The following is a 20,177-nucleotide window of genomic DNA, read 5'->3' on the forward strand; positions in this document are numbered from 1 at the left end:
CGCCTATCCTGGCCTCAAGCCAGGCACTGGAGAGAGGAGGAGGCCCAGCCAGCAAGTCTAGAGCAGTTTTAATGGAGGTGGAGGCTATACAAAGGGCAGGGCCCACTGAAGGAGGGAAAGCTGGGCCATGCTGCCCTGGGCCTGTGCATGGGGCCTGGGCATGGACACTCTTCCTCCACCTCTGGAAAGAGAGAGGGTGAGCCCTCGGGAAAGAGGGAGGGGAAACCAGCTCAGCCCCAACTCCTGGCCTCTGTCTGAGCCAGGCCCCAGGATGGAGGGGGATTGCTGGTGTCAGGGGTGGGGGTGGTCTCAGCAGAAAGCAGAAACGTCAGGTCTCCCCCACAGAAAAAAAGCATCAAAAGTCCAGGGGCCCTGGCCCCTCCCGCCCCATCCCCCTGTACGAAAAAGTGCAAAACATTATCACAAAAAGGGGGTCTCAGAGGGGCCCGTAGCCAAAGGCTCCTGAGGCCCATGCCCTAGCCCTGCCCTGCCCCGGACACCGCGTCCGGCGCGGTCAGGCCCTGGGCCAAGGGGCCTTCACAGGTGGCCCGAGGCCGGCCCGGGCTCAAGCAGGGCCATGTCATGCAGGTGCCAGGTGGACACTGCCCCCCCCACACGCACTCCCACCCCCAACTCAGGGCTTCCACCGCCCACTGCCGGCCCCTGCCCGAGGCTCTGAGCCAGGACACTGAGCCCGGGGCTGGCTGGAGGTGTTGGGCTGCAGGGAGGGACTGGAATGAGGAGGGGGAGGCCGTCCTCTGTGCTCCCGGCCTGGGCCAGGGCTGCCTCTACCGCATCCAGCTCTTCGCTGCCCGCCTTCAGCTTGACCCGAAGCAGCGCCGCGTATGTGCCGTAGCGGGATTTCTGAGGCAGAGGCACAGGGATGAGCCTGCTCTCCTCCCTCTGCCCAGCCCACCCCCATCTGGAGCAGGGAGGGAGACACCACGTTCCTGCCGACCTCTGAAGCCCCCAGAGCCCCCAAGGTCTGATTGTAAACATGAGCCCTAGGTAGGTTGGGGACCCTCTCTGGGCTCATGTTTCTTGAGCCTTTACCAGAGTTGGCAGAAGTGAGGGCTTGATAGACCATCTCCCTTCACCCCCCTAATGACGGACTGCCATCCCTACCCCACAGAAGAGGAAACGGCAGCTCAGAGAGATTCAGCCCAACATTAGCCAGCTAGTCCCACTCGTAGAGTCTGTACCCTTACCCACTAGTCTGAGCCTGTGTACGGGGACACAGAGGTGCCCGGGCTGGGAGGCTCACCTCAAACTCCAGATAGGCCTCCTTCTGCCGCTGCTCCTCGGCCTCCTTGCCACGGGCCTTCTTGCCCAGCTGAGCAGCCCGGTGCTCCCGCAACTCACTTGCCATGGCCTTTAGCTTGGCCTCGTGGGTCCGCACCTGCTCCTCCTAGAGGCCAGGGGAGCATGGTCAGGATCACCCTGGCATGTATGGTGCCTTTGTGCAAGTTTTTTGAAAAAGGTGCCCCTTCCTTTGGATAAACAAAGTGCCATGTCTGGGTTAACCGCTTGGCAAGTGGAGATTGGATTTTAGCCTCTGCTCACCCCCTGTGGCCAGTGCCCTGGTGCATGGACACATCTACATCATCATATGCAGCAGCCTTGAGTGCAGTCGACCTGGGCCTGCCCCACTCCATCCCACTGGCACCAGGTGGACAGAGCTGGGGGTACCTGGGAGAGGCGGGTGGCCGCGCTGGGCAGCAGAGGGCGGCTGAATTTCTTCTGGGAACTGACGGCAGCTGGGAATGGGGGTGCGGAGAACATGGCGGCCACCACATTGATGCGTGTGATCCAGGACTGCATCTGCTCCAGGCTCCTAGGGAAGTCAGCACAGCCACCTGAGACCTGGGCCCAGGTATGCAGTACTGGTTCAGGGGGTGGCCTGAGAAGGAATGAAGCAATGGGGGGGGGGGACAAGTTGGGAGTGGAGTGAAGGGGTCTGGGATGGGCAGGAAGAAGGCACTCACGGGGCCTGGAAGAGGAAGACCCGCCAGTCGGCTGTGCGCAGGTAGAAGACGTGGGGCCGCTTGCTGTAGTCGCTGGCACGAGTGGCCAGTGCGTGGTGGATGCTGATGGCATTCTTAAGCTCTGCCTCCGACAGGGCTTTCCCAGGCTGGTACTCCTCCTGCAGGGGTACCTGTCTTATCCTGGCTGTCGTCCCAGCCCAAGCCACCACACTCCCTTGAGCCAGCTCAGCCCCAACCCCTTGGGCTGGCCCCACACCTTCTGCAGGTAGAGGATCATGCCCTTGAGGATCCCGTGGAAGCTCTTCCAGCCCCGCTTGCCCCGAGGTGCTGGGGAGAAAGAGGACAAGTCAGGAGGGGCCTGAGACAGGCCCACTCCTATCCATCCCCCCAGGCCCCCCCAATCAGCCACGTACTCTTCCTGCAGTCGGGATCTGCGTGCACCTTTCGCACCAGGGCCCCGTGCTTGTAGACTGCAGCCCCGGGCTCGGGAGTCAGGTCCAGGAAGGGGCTGGAGCCGCTGCCGCTGCCCCCGCTGACTCTCTTGATGACCTTGGGGTTGGGGTCGGCCAACTCAGACAGAGAGCGCCTCAGCTCCTCCTCGTCTCTGCAGGTGTGATCACCTCAGAGGGGGCTGGCCACAGAGCCACAACCCCCCCCCTCACCCTTTAGTCCCGCCTCTGCCACCCAGGAATGCTGTTCCAGTGTTTGTGGAAATGGGGGTGGGGGGCCTGCTCCTCTCATAGGGTGTGGCTCCCCTCAGCCTGAGGCTTGAGACTGTCTCTGGCTTCAGACCAGGCCACCCCAGGGTATAGCTATGCCTCCCTGCTCAGATCAGGGCTCCTTGAGGCAGCATGTCTCTGTCCCCAGATTAGAGTTCCCAAGGGGAGGGCCAAGCCGTACCTTCCTCACGTGTAACCAGCCCCATCCTCTCCATTTCTGCACACACACACACACACACCTCTTCCCTCCCTTGCCACTAGGGCAGACACATGTCTGCCTCAGCTTCTCAACCACGCCCAGGACCAGGCTGTACTCGTAGCTTGTTGGCTAAATGATGGCAGAAGGAGCTTCCTGGCTGTCCCCTCATACACCCCAGTCTACAGGCTCTGTCCGATATCTAAAGAATCTACCTTGTCACTCACTCAATACCCTGCAGTGGCTCCCAACCACCTCCCACATGGAGCCTATACTGCATCGCTGCCACACTGTCTCTCTCCTTCCACTGTCCGTTCCAGTTAGGCCTGCCTTCTCTTGGTCTCCCCACCCCACACTCATTTCAGCCACCACACATTTGCCTCCCAAATGCCAGCTTCCCTCTTTCTCTCCCTAAACAAATTCTTCCCCTTCTCCAAGGCTTGCCCCATATTCAGTCCTCCGAGAACCTTTCCCTGATCCTCTCCTGCACCCCAGTCCTGAGCTCTGCCCCCTCTGAGGTCTTCTCTCCTGCAGACTGGGAGCTCCCAGCTAAACTGAGCAGGGACTGGCCTCTCAGCAAATACCAACAAATATGAGTGATCTAGTGACTGGATGACCCTCAGACTGGGGGACCCAAGGCTAAAACTAGACCTCCTCAGGAGTTCCCTGGTGGCATAGTGGTTAGGATTTGGTGTTTTCACCAGTATGGCGGAGGTTCAATCCCTGGTCAGGGAACTAAGAACTGAGCTCTCACATCAAACCACTGCATGCCACAGCCAGAAAAAAAAAAAAAAAAAGAAGAAAAAGAAAAAGAAAAAACGAAAGACCTCCTCCCTCAGACTAGGGTTTTCCAAGACTAAACTGAGTCTGTCTGTTTCCACTGGTGCTGCCAAGAGTAGACAAAGGGGTCCCTCATTCTGTGATACTATGGCCTCCCTAGGACCCAAGAGGAGGCTCTCCCCCTACTGCTCAGAGACTTCTACCTCCAGAGACTTCTACTTTCCCACTTAGGTTGTCAAGGGGCCTCCCCTTTTGTTTCAGCACCCCTCCTCCCGGGCCAGCAGACACTGGCCATCCACCCCAACCCAGCCTGTCATAACAACCCAGCTAGAGACAGGACACAGAACCCCAAGTCCAGGCGGGCATCTCCAAAAAAGGAAGTGAGACAGGCTGACTGCTTCTCATGACCTCACCCGCCTCCCCAGCCCCACAGCCCTAGGACTCGCAGGACCTACCTGAGGGCTCGCAACCTCTCCAGGTGGCCCCTTCCCCACGCCCAAGCCCCACCCCCCACCCACACAGTTCCAGGACTCACATGGCCCACTGCAACTTTTCATTCTTGATGGAGCTGTACAAGGCCTGGGAAGGGAAAAACAAATCAGGGGGGGTGGGGGTCAATCCTGGAGGAGGTGCCACAGTGCCAGAGCTCAGAACCTTCCCTCTGGTTTGAGGAAGGAGACAGAACTGGGGTGTAGGGATGGGCAGCAGGATGGAATGACCAAGAACACAGGCTCTGGAACAGAGTACTAGGGCCCAGGCCCAGGTATGCCACTTCAGCTGCATGACTTTGGACAAATATCCGCGGGAAGAACAAATGTAGTACCGCATGTTTAACGGAGGGCAGGCAATTAGCACAGGACATCCTGGCATATGGTTGATGCACAATAAATAGCAACTGCTATTATTATCTTTACTGTTGCTGTTTTGTTAAGGGTCAGCCTGTTCAGATCCTAGGTGGGAGAAGCACACTCCTCGAGGAATGGAAAAGAGCAGCCTTAGCAGCTCTCCTTTCCCCAACCATGCATCTTGGCCTGTTTCCACAGGGTAAACCCACACAGAGCATATGGAGAAACTGAGGCCCAGGAACAGGGACTCGCCCTGTCACTTCCTTCCTTGGCTAATAGAGAACACATTCCCATGGCTCCCAACCGCAGGGCAAGCTGAGAGCTTCCTCCAACACAGACAAACCCCAACAAGCCAAATGCCAGGGCGGTCCAGCCCCTGCCCACGTGCATACTTCATGTTACTGGGGAGTGGACACTAACCTAAAGGGCAGTGGTTTTAGCTTCCAAATCCTGCATGCCCCAAACTCCCTCTGAGCTCTAGAACCAGTCACTTCCCTCTGTACAGTTGGCCTGGGGGACCTGTGGGGGCCTTGGGGTGATCAGAGGAGAGGAAGGGTTCCAGGATTGGCATAGGGGACCCCTTATTAGGAGTGGCCTGCCACATGGGTCCACACAGGGACCTCCCACTGTGGGGGCGCTTCCACCAGCCTGCCTGTGAGTGGGTGTGTCCCCAGCATGTGCGTGCTGGGCTAAGCGTGTGGCGTGTGATGCTGCCTGCGTACAAGCTGGGTGCAGTGGTGACGTAGGTGCCTTCTCCAAGATAGGACACAGCCCCCCACTCCCCACACACCACAGTCTCTGACTCTCTCACTGTCCAGTGCCATGCCCAACCACAAGGCTAACCAAGCATCTCACGTGTGCACACCCTGCCCTGGAGGGAGTACACCCCACAACCTCACCCCACAGCACAACCCAGGCTGATGCACGCACAGCCTTCCCAGCAGAAACCCAACCCAAACTCAGCATAGCTCAGACCCTAAAGCCTCACTCTCCAACTCCGGCCAGGACGCTGAAGTGGCCCCAGAGATCCAGCCTGCATTCCTCGTCTCCAGACTTCCAATTCATCCCCTGCCCCCTCCCAGATCTCCGTGGCCCACAGTCACGTCTTCCTTTGAAAGGTCCTACACCCCGTGGGTGAGCCCCATCTCATGCTCTCATCTAGAATGCCCGAAGACCCTTTGGTCTGAGATCCCCAACTTGATCTGAGCGTTCATGCCCTTCCGCTTCCAGTCCATGCCCACCCCTAGCTACCCATGGGCTCTGTCCCTGCCGGGCTCCCCCCCTCCGCACCACCGAGGACCCCCTCGGCTCGTGCCGCCTTCGGTGCCTCCCTCAAGCCGCCCCCTCAGCCGCGCCGCCCTCGACAACCCCCTCGGTCGCCCCCCAGCCTGGCGTGGGCCGCGGCCCCACCGCCCTCACCGCCTTTTTCTTCTTGCGGCTCTGCAGGCGGCTGACCACCAGGTCGGTGTAGAGCACGGGCTTGAGACTGCGCGAGCGCTGCGGCCAGCCGTAGCACAGGGTCTCCGCGCCGCGGTGGGTGCGTCCGTAGCGCACGGAGCACAGCGAGCGCGAGCGCAGCCGCCCGGCGCTGCTGTGGATGCTGTTGACACCGATCATGCTGGCCCGGCCGGCGAGCCGCGGCCCCCGGCCATGCCCCCGCCCGCCCTCGGCCCCGGACGGCCCGGACGGCCGGCGGATGGCTCCCCCGACAGCCGGCGCGAGCGGCCCCGCCCGGCCCGAGCCCGGCCCGGCTCGGCTCCCACCGACGCACGGAGCGCGCGGCGGCGGCGCGGTCTGCTCTGCAGCTCAGCGACAGCGGGAGGGGGGCGCCGACGGGGAGGGGAGGGGAGGGCGCGGGCTGGGGGCGGGGACGGCGCAAAATGGAGGCGTCCGACCGAGAGAAGGGCCTGCGCGCGCCCGCCACGGAGGAGGCGCCTCGGGGCGGGGGGCCGGTAGGGGCACTTTCGAGGGGTGGCCCGCCCTGGGGTGGCTGGGAGGTTGCGCCGGCAGCCTCTAGGCCTAAGGCTGGGAAGGTGAGCTGCCTCTCTAAGGTCTGAGCTGCCTCCCGGCTCTTCGGGGTGGGGGGAGGGAAAGATGAGGGGAAAGGGCGGAACGCCTCTTGGCATCTCTTTGATACCAAGCCAGGAAGGGCCACGAGACGGCGGCGCGGCGTGGAGACAGCCGTGGAATCATCCAACTCACCGACCCGCTGATACCTCAAATGTCCAGGTATACACCCCAAATCACGTTCCAGCACGCCACTTTACATACACCCCAACTAACCTGATGCACCAATTCACATTCACCCCAACTCACGGACACTACAAATTCAGATGTTCAGTCTTTAACTCACCTACACCACCCCCACTCATGGACACGTCATAGATCGGATAGCCAATTCTTAGATATACTCTCCAACACACACAACTACCCATCCTACAGCCCAACTCAGATACACGCTCTAAATCATAAATCCTAAAACGCAAGCACATCCCAAGCCAGACAAACCCCTTTGATTCACCGACACCGTAAATCATACATATACAACTTAACTCCGCATCCAGCCCAACTCATTGACCACTACCCCCCAACTCACAATGGACAGCCAGTTGTCACACATTCCAAGACTCAGAAGCTCAACACACCTCAAGCTCACAGACACATCCCAGGACACTCCTGTGCAGTCAGTTTTAAGCGGAGACCCTTGTGACAATGATGGTGGTTTCAAGTGAGTGAAGGCCTCCCAGGATGAAACACCACCTGACCAGGACACCCCCTCCTGCCTTCCTACCAACTCCAGGGGAGCTAACCCCTCAGGTTCAGGTGCCTGGGCACCTTAGGAGGTCCACCTCCTAAGGAGCCAGAAGCACAGCATGTAGTCCCAGTTTGGTGCTAACTGGCTTCAAGACCCTGGAAAAGCCTTTGTCCTTCTCATGGCCCTCTATCTCCGGGGCCCTCCAGTACAGCAGTACCAGGAAGGCCTTTGTAGCTGTGTACCCTGGGGCACAGGCTGGAAGGAGGGCAGAGAAGCAGTGTTCCTGGGTCCCCTTCACTCCTACCCCTACCCAGGCAGGGATTCCCTCCCAGCCTTAGTGAACACTGGAGGAGCAGCACTGAAGGCAAGTACAGGGTCCAGGGCCCCACGATCAGGTGTTTTCAAGAGCAGTCTCCCCTCCCCCGCTGCGCACGCCCGACTGCAAGTGCGCATGTTCCCTGGGGAGCCTGCCTTCTGCGGGCTGGGGGAGGGGGCGGTCCCCAGGCTGAGTCACGAGAGCCCAGACTCTCACAGCAGGAGCTGGGTGCAGTAGGCCCCCTCCCCTCACCTCCCTCGGTGGCCAGATCCCCTGCGCCTCCCCTCCCCCAACCTCTGCCCTGCCCCCCCCCCACCTTGAGCAGCTCTCTGGGGAAGTCGCCGCCTTCGTTGAGGCCCTCCAGGTTCCCAATGAAGTCTCCGCAGGTCATGCGCTTCCCAATGTTCTAAGGAGGGGCACAGAGGCCTGTGAGCTTGAGGGGGCGGCGGGGCGGGGGTGGGGGGCTCTTTCGCCTCCCAGGCCTTGACGTCTCTGGACCAGGTCTGTTTTCCCGGCTCCCTCCCGCCAGTCCCCTACTCACATGGCCGTGGAGATCCGTGTTGAGTAGCATGAGGGCACAGGTCAGCGTGTGCGCACCGTCTAAGGGAGAGCTGACGTTCAGCTTTGGCCATCTCCCAGGGACTCTTCCCACAGCTATCTTTCCCAACCTTCCAGTTCATCCTCTGCCCCTTTCAGGACCTCCTTTTGGCCCACGACCACACTTTTGTAAATCCCAGACCCCATCAGCAAACTCCTTCCCAGCAAAGCCCTCAGAAGGGACCTCTCCCTTTTCTCATATCACCCCACCTACTCCCTAAGGTGCTGGAGGCTCCCACGGCTTGCCCGCAACACCCACATACCTCTGTGTCTATGCATTAAACACAAGCAAGTGGGCCCAACACTGTTTTGCAGACCAAATAGAATCCCTGCTCAAGCCAAGCACTGTCTTGCACACGTATGTGAACAATAGCATGCAAACACACCTGCCACCTGCCTCTTCACCACGCATACTATACCCTAGCACTATACCTACCCACCTGCACATGCAGAGTCCCACATCCCTACAGCCAATGCCAGCAGTGTCTGCATACATGCATGCTCACGTGTCTGCAACTTTGTGCATTCATGCATGCCTGCATACACACACACTCATGCTGCTTTGCACAGATACACTGCCCATCTGCCTCAGGGACCAGCCAGGAAAGCCTTGCCCCTGGCCTCCTCACCCTCTGAGGACAGGGCTCCAGGATTGCACTGGAAGTATCTCTGGGAGAAGTGGGCCAGCACACGCTCCCGTTCCTGGGTCTCACCCATTAAAGCCAGCTCCTTCAGAAACACCCTGGGAAGGGGAGATGAGGAAACATGTCACCCCTACCCAAGGTCCCCTTACCAGGCAGCCCTGGCTCTTGTCTCAGGGTGACTTGCGGGCAGTTTAGGGGAGGTGCAGGAGTTCAGAGGCCTTGCACGCCAGGCCTGGAGATCGGGGGTTGCCCTCAAAGGGCTCGACACCCACCTGAGAGCTTGGTCCAGAGTCATGCCCGTGAAGACAAAGAACTTGAGGTACTCGCCAGCCACAAGTTTGCTGAAGTCATTGCTGTGGGCAGGGCAGAGAGACGGGTGGAGTCTCAAGGGGAAGTGTCAAGGGGCCAGGTGGGGGTTACCTAGAGACCTGGGGGCATTAGATACAGGGGATATGGAGGTGCTGCCTGCAGGATGCATCCCCTCTCCCCCCATTCTCGATCCCGGCCCAGTGCCTTTACTTCTTGCCCAGGTGCCGGGCCACATCCGCCTTCCTGAAGCCATCTAGTCGGTACAGCCTCTTAGCTAGGCGCTGTGCGGCCTCCAGGTCTGCTTTCTGCCCATTGGACAGGGTGTCTGTGCTTCCCAGGGCCAGCCGCTCTGTGCTGTCCAGCTCTGAGTCCGAATCAGACACCAGCTGGCTCAGGGGTTGTTCACTGCCAGGGTAGAACACCAGCTCAGACGTGGGGCAAGCCCTTGGGGGCCATCCAGATCCTTCCTCTGTCTCCAGACTCAGTGGACAGAGAAGGGGAGATTGGGACACAGGGAAGGCATTTTTCTTTTCTCCAGAGGAGATTGTACAGGTTCCTTCCATCAGCCTACTCCATCATTACCACCTCTATGTGGAAGTCCTGCCTCAAATCTAACCTACATCCATCTTGGTGCTGTGGGAGTTTTGGCTGCTTCCCCAAAACTCCCAAAGTTTGCTACTAGATATAGAATTCCCATGCCCACACTGGCCCTACTCAGAACATAGTTTTTGTTTCTGAGGATATGGGCAAAGATAGGATAGACGGGAGTTCCTGTTGTAGCTCAGCAGGTCACGAACTTGACTAGTGTCCATGAGGATGCGGGTTTGATCCCTGGCCTTGCTCAGTGAGTTAAGGATAGGCATTGCCATGAGCTGTGGTGTAAGTTGCAGACGCAGCTCGGATCTGGCATTGCTGTGGCTATGGTGTAGGCCAGCGGCTGTAGCTCTGATTTGAACCCTTGCCTGGGAACCTCCATATGCTGTGGGTGTGGCCCTAAAAAATAAATAAATAAAAACAAAAAAGATAGGCTAGATGAACTGCTAGGGAGAAGAGTGGAGGGTCAGACAAAGATGTGAGGGCAGCAAGGACACTTTCCTATTCCTGTGTCTTTCCTCTTCCCTCCTTTTAGGGAGAGGAGCCCCCCCTTGGACCTTCTCGTCTACCCACAAGGAAGCAGGCTCTGGGGTAGAGGGGACTGGGGGTCAGAATGCACCCCTCCTTCCCTGTCTCCTCCTCCCTTCCCTTCCCACCCCAGCTGCTCTACTCGCAAAGCCACCTGTCACCCCAGAGACAGAGGCCGGAAACTCCTGGTTGCTAGGCAACCCTTTCTCCCTGGCCACCCCCTCCTGTTGCCATGGCTTCAGTGACTGAGAGGGTAGCTGGCAGAGGGGAGAGCAGAAAGGTTAGACTGGTGAAAGGACTTCCTGCAGAAGGGTGAGAGACTCCAGATTGGAGGAGGGAGATGACATGGGAGGGAGGCAATAGGGGAGGCTGGCGGCTGCATCTTTGGGAGAAACCTCCAGGCTGGTGGGGGTAAGGTCAGAAGAATTCTAAGCAGGTTAGAGGCTCTGTCTGGGGCATGAAGGGCCCTTCTGGAAAAAAAGGAGGGGGTTTTCTGAGGACCCTTCAGTCCTGAACCATGGTTTCTCATGTCACTGGACCTGAGACCAAGGGGGCAGGCTATGAGGGGCTCCCACTCACAGCCAATGGAATAGTCCTCCATATGAGAAAACATCTGTATCCCCTAACCGCCCCTATGAGGGGTCAGGAATATAAAAGTACATCTTCACACTCAGGCTCTGTCCCTTGGAGCAGCTCTTCCTGGGGCCCCAGGGCCTGAGGTCTGAGGAACCAAATGAATCACTTACCTGCCCAGGGGTGCTGCCCCCAGCCCAAAGCTGTCTTCTGAGCGGCAGGGACTAGGGGGCTCCCTCCCTGGGGCCTGCTTGGCTCCAGCCTCTGCCTCCTCTTCTTCCCCTCTCTGTGTCCAAAGCCCATCAGCAGCAGAGCTGGTACCAGAATCCGGCTCAAGAGGGGCAAGTGGGGCAGGAGCAGGTGGGTCAGGCCTGGGGGCAGGGGGTTGGGGAGGCAGCTCAAAGGTGAAGAAGGGGCTCTGGGTTGGGCCAGGTGAGGCCAGGGCCTCCAGGGAGGCGAGGCTGGTGTAGGAAGTGCCCTTGGCCCGGTGTGACTCCAAGATGGCTTCAAACACACAACTGAAAGAGTCGGGCCCATCGGCCGAGGGGCTGGTCCCCAGTAGAAATGGCACGGGTGACTTGAGAGGCCCGGAGTGAGGCATTTGGGTGCCTGGCCTGCAAGGGCAGGGAGAATCTCTGATCAGGGGTCTAGAGGACAGCTCTCAGGTAGCATTTCACTCAACTTTCATACTGACTCTATGAATGGGATTATCACCCCCTTTCACAGACCCCCCCCAGCCCCCTAAAAAAGCCACTAGGTAGTGGGTTCCCACCACAGGTTCACTAAGCTATTCAGTGCCCCTGGAGCCCCCCAGCCCTACATCTCCCCAACACCCAATCCCCTTCTCTCTCACTCCCTGCTAATCTCCCTCTCTCCTCCTTCTCCCTGATCCTCTCCCCTCCTGCGATCCCATTTCTATTTTTGGCAACATCTTAGGAAAAGAAGATGAGGCTCCAAGCTGCAATGGGGTGTGAGACAGAGGAAAGCCCCCACACTCCCCACTCTCCTGCCAGGATCCAGGATCTGTACTGTTGCTCCCATGCCCCCAGGCTTGATTCTGGCCTCTGGCCTCACTCTGTCCCCTGTTCTCCGTTAGAACCCCTTTCATCCGCTATCCTGGCTGTCCCTACCCTCCTGGGTTCTTGCTGATGGCCCCACACACCCTCAGTATTCTTCCGGGCCTCAGGCCTCTGTCCAGAATCTCCTGCTGCTCCACCCTGTCAGCACCACAAGCTTGGTCCTGACACTCCCAGCTCCACCCTCGTCTCTATTCCAGTCCCTTTGAGCCCAGCTCTGGCTCTGGGCTAGAGAGAAGGAGCAAGCCCCTGTCCCACTCCCCGACTCACCGGGCCCCCTCTGAGGCCTCAAACACCTCGTCGTCCACATCCTCTTCCCCGCCTGCCTCCTCCTCCTCCTCGTTGCCACTGCCCAAGCTGGGACAGGGGCCACGGCATGGGCTGGGACGTGGGGCAGGTGGGCGGGTGGTGCCAGCCGGGCCCTCAGAGCTGGGCTGACTGTCAATGGCCGAGTCAGCCTCTTCCCGCTCAGCCAGCACCTCGTCGATGTCGGTCTCGCGGTAGCACCTCAGGGGCACCGTGTCCAGGTCCGTCTCGGAGTACTTGGCTGCTCGCCCCACAGCCACCCCAGAGCCCTGCCCTGAGCCCACCCCGGGTGGAGATGGGGGGGCCTGCTCTGGGGGCTTAGCACCTGCAGTGTGCACAGGCACCCTGGTCAGGAGGTTACTCAGGTCAGCTCCCTGCCCTGATTCTGTCCTCCTAAGGAACTCTCCCCCACTGCCTCATATGGGCCCAAAGTTTTTTCACTGCCCAGCCACCATTCCTCCTACAAATTCAGCTCTTTCCTGGTGCCGGTGGGACTCGTTGCAAATCAAGTTTTTGTCAAACAGCCTTGAGGGGCCTGAGGGAAACCGTCTCTTTTCTACTCCAAGGAATGAGCCTCCCCCCATCCCCTCTCTCCACTACCCAGCTTCCTCTAGGCACCCAACCTAGTTGCCATCCCCCCCCATAACACAGATGGAAAAGATTGAGGTCTGGAGAGGCATTAGCCAACTCAGACACCCAGGAAAGGGTTGGGGGAGGTTTAAAGGAAGGCTCCCTATCATGCCAGGGCTGCTATGGAAAAGGGCCTGTCCTCTTACCCTTTCCTCAGCCCCAGGCCTTACCTGAGCTGGGGGGGTCCAGAGAACCATAGAAGAATTCCCATTTGGCTCGAGCAATTCTCTGGGCATGAGAGGAGACTTCCCGGGGTGAGGACCAAGTGCCCCCCTAAGCCATGGAGGGGCACAGAGACACAGGCACCCAGAGATAAAGCCAGACATACAAAGACATAAGGATACGAGACAGAAACACAGAAACATATAGAGACAGAGGTGGAAGTGCAGAGACAGGGACAAACACGGAGGGCAAGAAAGAGACAGATTTAGGACAAAATGAAGGATTCAGAGTGAAGAGCTGACAGGCCCAAGACCACCAAGGGAACAAGCCTTGGCCTTTGTTGGGTCTCTGGGGCTCCAGGGAGGCCCAGGGAGATCACATACCTGGTTCAGGAGTCCAGTGTCCGCTGGTCCTCGGAATAATGTGGCCAGGTGCTCAGAGGGGCCCCCCAGCCCATTGGGGAGAGAGGAGTAAAGACCATCTGCTCCACCCTGAGGTTGAGCTGGTGGCCCGTGTAAAAGGCCCTGGCTGCCAGGCAGAGCTGAGCCTCCTCCAGCTGGGAGTGGGTCTGATGTGGATGCTTCCAGCCGCAACTTGCGGTTGGAGCCAGGCCCAAGGGCTGCGGTGGGCCTGGGAGGAGAGACCCCACCCAGGTCCCAGCTCCGACTCAAGCCTCCGGGAGCAGGTAGCCCATTCAGTGGCCTCACGCTGGCCTTCTCCACAAAGCGGAATATGACCACAGAGCTCCGGGCCCCTGCTGGGGGCTGCCCAGTGGGGGAAGAGGGTGCCCAGGGTGAGAGAGCAACACGGGGTGAAGGGGGGCCACGCAGGGGTGTACAAGGTGCTGTCACACGTCCAAGCTCCCGGCCTCGGGGACCTGGACCTGCCACCCGCCGTAGCAAGGAACCTGTGCTGCCATACATGCTGGCCGGGGGGCTCTGGGGCACTGGGCCTTCGGGGAGCCAGCGGCGTGGGCATCGTGGTGGGGAGATGGCACAGTCACCTTCCGAGCAGAAGCGCATGGCACCCTGGGCCATGCTGGGGCCGGGGGTCAGGCTGGGGGGGCAGGGATGGCCAGGCCAGGCGGGGAGTAAGGGGGCAACATGCTCTTCAGACAGGCCTGCAAGAGAGGAAAGGGAGCAGGGGGTGAACTACTGGGGACTTGGGTGGGCAGGAGAGCAGAGAAAAAGAGGGGAAAGCTGGCTGGGGCCACCAAGCACCAGCAGCCTAGCCCACCCTGGAAATGTGGCATCACTGATCCCACCCCTGGGGATAATCAGTCCTCCTGCTGGGGCTACTTCCATGGAGGCCTGAGGAGAAAAGAATTATACCCCCAATGGGCCCCTGGCTCCTTTTCTTTCTGCCTGGGGGCCTGGAGCATCACCCTGGGAGGAGAGAGGAAGCTATTTCAGAAGTCGAGTAAGCTCTGTGGCATTTTGGAATTACTGCTGGTGGGGGAGGGGGGAAGGCTGCTACCCCACCCTTGGGACTGGGAGTATCAGCCAGCCATGATCATCCTACAGCCATGAACCCCTCATAGTCTCTCTTAGGGAAGCCCCTCACTCAGGGGGGAGAGAATTCAGGCCTCCTGGAAGAAGAGGGAGTGTATATAGGGACATGAGGGGCTGAGAGGCACAGGTGAAAGAGAGAAGAAAGGCCTGATATATATGTGCTGAATGGGAAAGAGACATTCTTGTTCTCCATACAGGTGCCCACACGCACACACACGTAAAGACAAAATAATGTCAGTACACAGTTAAACACATTCATAGGCAACACCCTCCAGCACACACAGACACAAGCACACACATTGCTCAAAGACACACCCTCATATACTCTCACAGTCATAACAAATATGTGTGTAATGGAAAGGCACATGCTTGTTTTACACACACAGTGTCATCAAAGAAGAACACACAAAGAGATACCCAAATATACACACAAGCCCTCCTTCTCCAAGGCACACAGAGACACATGCATATCAGATACTCACAGAGAGCTACTGGGCACAATCACACAGAAATATAGATGCACACTCATATATTTAAGCAGGGACATAGACCCTCTCCCCTAACCCCAACAGTCACCAGTCTATGGAGGGGAAGGCTGCCTCAGACCCTTCTCCCTTTCTCTCCCCCTCACTCCCCCCGGTCCCCGGGGTCGGAATGACAGATTTTGTCCAGACCAGGAGGGACGGTAAAGGGGTAAAGGGGCCTCTGGCGTCAATGCAGGGTAGGGGCAGAGGTCAGGAGCAGCAACTCTGTCAGGCAGGTTCCTGAAGCTCAATCAGGCCCCAGCGCGCCCCCCAGTGCAGCCTTGGACGAGCCGCGTTGTACTCACCGCTGCTCGCCTGGAGCTGGGGCCGAGGAGAGGCAGGGGAGAGGCTGGGCCCAGCCTAGCTGTGAAGGCAGCACGGCTCCTGCTTGCTCCTGCTTGCTCCAGGCCCGCCCGCCTCTCAGTCCCTCCTCCTACCCCCTACGCGCGGCTCAGGCAGAGCTAATCCCCCCACCCACCCACCCACCCGCCGCCCTCTCCCCGGGGGCCCTGAGCCCTGAGCCCCGGAGACTGTCCTCCTTCACGATGCTAGATCTCCGCTGGGCTCTCCCGCCAACCTGAGACCCGCCCCTGACGAGGGGGAGGTGGTATGGAACCTCCGGTTTCTTCTCCAGATCCTCACATGCCCAACCCCAATGGTGTCCACATCTCTCTTGTCCACCACCCCCTGAACAGCACGCAGACCCAGCTGCACACGCGTGTCCCGCTCAAGACCCCATTGCGTGTCCCTAGGAGGTTGCCACATGACCTGTTACATGCCACACGCGCTCCCGCCCCCACGGGCACGCGGCCGCGCCAGCACACCGTACGATGTAGACTGGACCCGCCCCCTAAATCCAGAAGACCATCAACTTATGGAAGAAAGATCTAGGGAACACCGCCTCAAAACCTCCGAAGGTTCTGAGTCTAGGACCCAGGAGACAACCTGACCACTCGCCCGGGATGCAGCAGGAAGGACGTTAGTCAGACTTCAGAAAGAACTTCCTTGCTGCCTGAGTTAGGCATCCCGCCCGTGTAGGGGTAAGAGATTAGAAGGAATGACGCCTGGACTAGAGGAAGTGAGAAACAACCCTTGTGCCCTTGGCCAAGGTAGAAGCGGCCCAGCTATTTTAAGAAAGCACCGCCAGAGTTACTATAGCAACTGCTCTCCTTGCGAACTCCAAGACAGACAGGTGGTGATCCTGGAAGGAAAAAAGGGGTCTGTTCGGGCGGTCAAGGGGCGCGAGAACGTGCGAGGCGGGGGCGCGCGGGGCTCACCGCGGGGAGGGGAGGCGCGGGCTCCGCGTGGTGCTGAAGGGGACAGCGCCCGATTTGTCGCACTGCGCAGGCGCAGGAGCGCTAACAAAGCGGGGAGGGGAAGGAGGCGCGCGGCCCTAGGTGGTGCGCGCTCACTTGACTCAATCTTAGCAAAGATTTGTTCCTTCAGCCACCCTTCCCCAGGCAGTCGGAGGAAAACAGAGCGAGTCCTTTACCTAAGCTGACCCTCCTTTGTCCTTTCCCTTTGCTGTTTACTCTCTTCTCGCAGCATGTGGATGGGCGGGGTGGGGGAGGGTAGAGGAGTGTGAAAGGGATTCGGGGAAAACCAGGATGCCAGAATTCTCTCTCTCGACTCTCTTGGCCCCGGACAAGGCGCTTCCTCTCCAGGACCTCGATTTCATCTTTAAAGTGGAATGATAGAACAGACCTGCCCACCTTGCACAGGCGCCCAAAGTCCTTATGAGATAATGGATGGGAAGCAGTTTTCGTTATAAAGGGACAGGTGGGAGTTCCCGTCGTGGCGCAGTGGTTAACGAATCCGACTAGGAACCATGAGGTTGCGGGTTCGGTCCCTGCCCTTGCTCAGTGGGTTAACGATCCGGCATTGCCGTGAGCTGTGGTGTAGGTTGCAGAGGCGGCTCGGATCCCGCGTTGATCCCGCGTTGCTGTGGCTCTGGCGTAGACTGGCAGCTACAGCTCCATTTAGACCCCTAGCCTAGGAACCTCCATATGCCGCGGGAGCGGCCCAAGAAATGGCAAAAAGACCCCAAAAAAAAAAAAAAAAGGGACAGGTGAAGGGCTGCGCGAAGGGAGAGGGCAATCCTGCTGGGGGCAGGGGTGGGAGAACTCTGAGAGAGAGTAGTATCCCTCGGCGTCCTTCACACCCTCCCCTCAAATGGATGATGGGGAAAGCACTGGTCCAGGAATTCCCTGGAGCGGACCCTGGAACTAGAATCTGGGGACTCGGTGAGAGTGCGGCCCGGAGATTGAGCCCAGAGCTCTGGGGCGGTCACTGCCCCAAGGCGGGTCCAGCCTCAGATCCTACAACTAAGAGGAGCAGCATTCCTGGCGGGCTGAACTGAGCATTCGTTCTCAGGACTCTAGACCTCTTGAGTAAAGGAAAGAGACCTAGCTGGAGATATAGTCCCTATAGCCCTTCTTGCCTCCTACATCTCTCTCCCCAAGGTGTAAACCCATTCCAAATCTTTCAGGAGTGGAAGGGGCTGGATAGCTCTGTACTTCAGAATTAGCCAGGATGGGAGGTTTGGGCAAGTTTGCTTGATGAAAGAAGGAAAATTCTAGCTTTGCTCATTCAACTCACTGGACATTCACTACATGCCAGAGACAGGATAGTTTCTTTCCGTTTTTCAAACTCACTAAAGGCGACCAGAGGGCAGAGAATGTAGGGCCCAGAACCTTGGAGTCCTGGCCCCGCCCCTTCTACGTTTGGCTCTGCCTGCTCCTCCCATCACTTTACTTAGAGGCGGCCACTGGCCCAAAACAAAAAAAGAAGCCAGCTCTGCTGCACCATCGCGTGCTTCAGCCTCGGGTCTCAAGCCCTGTAGCGGATAAGGCGAGGTCTAACGTTACACCACCAGTCTGTTCCGCCTTCAGTTTCGGGATCCATCCGGAACGCTTTCAAACAGGATCCTCAGTGAGCCGGCACTCGATTGAATCGGTCTGTCTCTACAGCCCAAGGAGGCGGGTTCGCTGCGGCCTCTCCAAGGCCAAAGCAAGAAGACCTTGCTGCGCACGCGCAGTAGACAGCCGATGGAGCCACCGATGGAGCCGTCCGGAGGGGAGCAAGAGCCCGGAGCCGTCAGGTACCGAGCACCGGAGGGGCCGAGAGAAGGAAGAAGGACCTGGGGGAGGGGAGCTGAACCAAGGCCGGGTCTGGGGATCACCTTTAGGAGCCAGGGCTCAGAAGCATAACGGAGGCGGATTCACAGGTAACAGCGGCCCGGGGACGCCGCCGCCAACGCCCCTTTACCCGCAGGCTCCTGGACCTGCCCTGGGAAGATGTGCTGCTCCCACACGTCCTCAGCCGGGTGCCGCTGCGCCAGCTGCTCCGACTACAGCGCGTCAGCCGGGCTTTCCGGGCGCTAGTGCAGCTGCACCTGGCCGGGCTGCGCCGTTTCGACGCCGCTCAGGTGAGGAGCCAGAGCCCCGCCCCTTCTGGGTACCGCCTCCGCCCCGCCTCCAGCCCAGCCCCCAACCCCCTGCCCCTACCCCTGAACCCCCGCCCCCAGCCCCGCTGCCTTCCGTTCTGGACCCCCCTTGGGCCTCCGGGAATGCCCAGGAAGAGATCCACCTAGCGAGGAGGGCAAGTACTGGGAATCAGCTTAGAGGGCGCGTAGGGTCTCTATTGGGAGGGTAGGTGGCAAGCCCGAGGGAGACCTGCTGCCGTGGAAGAACTCAGGGGCGGATAGGCTGCGCCAGCCCACGAGACCATCTGAAAGTCGAGATGCCTCCCCGCCCGCAGGTGGGTCCGCAGATCCCCCGGGCCGCATTGGCCTGGCTGCTGCGGGATGCCGAGGGGCTGCAGGAGCTGGCGCTGGCGCCGTGTCACGAATGGCTGTCCGACGAGGATCTGGTACCCGTGCTGGCTCGAAATCCGCAGCTGCGGAGTGTGGCGCTGGCCGGTTGCGGGCAACTGAGCCGCCGCGCGTTGGGGGCGCTGGCCGAGGGCTGCCCCCGCCTGCAGCGCCTGTCGCTCGCTCATTGTGACTGGGTAGATGGGCTGGCGCTGCGCGGCCTCGCTGACCGCTGTCCGGCCCTTGAGGAGCTGGACCTCACCGCCTGCCGACAGCTCAAGGATGAGGCCATCGTGTACCTGGCGCAGAGGCGCGGCGCAGGCCTCCGCAGCCTCTCGCTGGCGGTAAACGCCAATGTGGGGGACGCCGCCGTCCAGGAGTTGGCTCGGAACTGCCCAGAACTCGAGCACCTCGACCTAACCGGCTGCCTGCGCGTCGGAAGCGACGGTGTCAGGTGCCTGGGGTTGGTGGGAAGAGGGCAATCACTCACTTAGCCTCTGTGGGTAGAGGTCAGCTGTAGTTGTCAAAAAACAAAACTGGGGTTTCTGGATCTTCCTGCTACCACGACACTCCCATTCTGAACAGGAAGGGCCTTTAGGAATGCCTAGGCCAGAGAGCCCAGTTTAAAAACTTTTTAGAACCAGTATTTACATATTGACAGATTTCATAAACAAAACACAAAGTCAGATTTTTGGCTTTTCTTCAACACGGGGAAAACCTTGCATTCCTGGGCCCAGGTGAGAAGCAGATTCCCGGTTTCAGAAACAGGAAGTCTCTGATTCACTGCAGGCTTTGAGTGTAGGACCCCAAATCAGGCCCCCCTCCCTCGGTGCTGAGGGAAGAAGTATGCCCCGAACTGGAGGGTGACAGGGGCTTTACTCGCTCCATACGGTGGGCTGGGCATAGCACCTTCGTGCCCCTAGCCTCACCCCACTCCTCCCCCAGGACATTGGCCGAGTACTGCCCGGCGCTACGCTCGCTGCGGGTGCGGCACTGCCACCATGTGGCCGAGCCGAGCCTGAGCCGCTTGCGGAAGCGCGGTGTGGACATCGACGTGGAGCCGCCGCTGCATCAGGCCCTGGTGCTGCTGCAGGACATGGTGGGCTTTGCACCCTTTGTCAACCTGCAGGTCTGACCCGCCTGCCGATGGGCACAGCTGAACTGTGTGGCAGGGCCTCACTGTGAACTGCAGGGAAACAACTGTGGGGGCCTTGGGTGAGAGGCCAATGCCCTGCCCCACCCTGGAGCTTCGAATAAAGAGCTTTTTACCCCCTCTGGCCTGGTGCTGCTGCCCTGTTGGAGATAGGGGGTGTGAG

The 20,177-nt window shown here is 59.3% G+C and overlaps 2 protein-coding genes across 2 annotated transcripts; one reads left to right on the plus strand and one right to left on the minus strand.

Annotated features, from left to right (window-relative positions):
• Positions 486–15,882, minus strand: PSD (pleckstrin and Sec7 domain containing). Its single transcript, XM_021072740.1, is given in 18 exon segments — positions 486–750; positions 753–864; positions 1,265–1,408; positions 1,690–1,834; positions 1,986–2,143; positions 2,242–2,312; positions 2,399–2,589; positions 4,216–4,259; positions 7,913–8,002; positions 8,138–8,196; positions 8,823–8,935; positions 9,110–9,190; positions 9,357–9,551; positions 11,015–11,455; positions 12,188–12,548; positions 13,024–13,126; positions 13,399–14,135; positions 15,356–15,882. Coding segments are annotated over 17 exon segments (3,078 nt in total). The 5' UTR covers positions 14,053–14,135; positions 15,356–15,882; the 3' UTR covers positions 486–634.
• Positions 15,958–20,134, plus strand: FBXL15 (F-box and leucine rich repeat protein 15). The gene is made up of 5 exons (XM_021072747.1): positions 15,958–16,242; positions 18,020–18,150; positions 18,324–18,477; positions 18,810–19,315; positions 19,807–20,134. Exons 1-5 carry the CDS (start codon positions 16,108–16,110, stop codon positions 19,994–19,996), a joined length of 1,116 nt encoding a protein of 371 aa, XP_020928406.1. The 5' UTR covers positions 15,958–16,107; the 3' UTR covers positions 19,997–20,134.

Source organism: Sus scrofa, chromosome 14 (assembly GCF_000003025.6).
Source record: "Sus scrofa isolate TJ Tabasco breed Duroc chromosome 14, Sscrofa11.1, whole genome shotgun sequence".
Classification (NCBI taxonomy): Eukaryota; Metazoa; Chordata; class Mammalia; order Artiodactyla; family Suidae; genus Sus; species Sus scrofa.

Excerpts from the sequence above, each read along its gene's own strand:
- FBXL15 (XM_021072747.1), top strand. The coding sequence starts at position 16,108 with ATGACGCCTGGACTAGAGGAAGTGAGAAACAACCCTTGTGCCCTTGGC. Across the intron at positions 18,151-18,323 it reads CAAGAGCCCGGAGCCGTCAG|GCTCCTGGACCTGCCCTGGG; the intron begins GTACCGAGCACC and ends CTTTACCCGCAG. Across the intron at positions 19,316-19,806 it reads GTCGGAAGCGACGGTGTCAG|GACATTGGCCGAGTACTGCC; the intron begins GTGCCTGGGGTT and ends CTCCTCCCCCAG.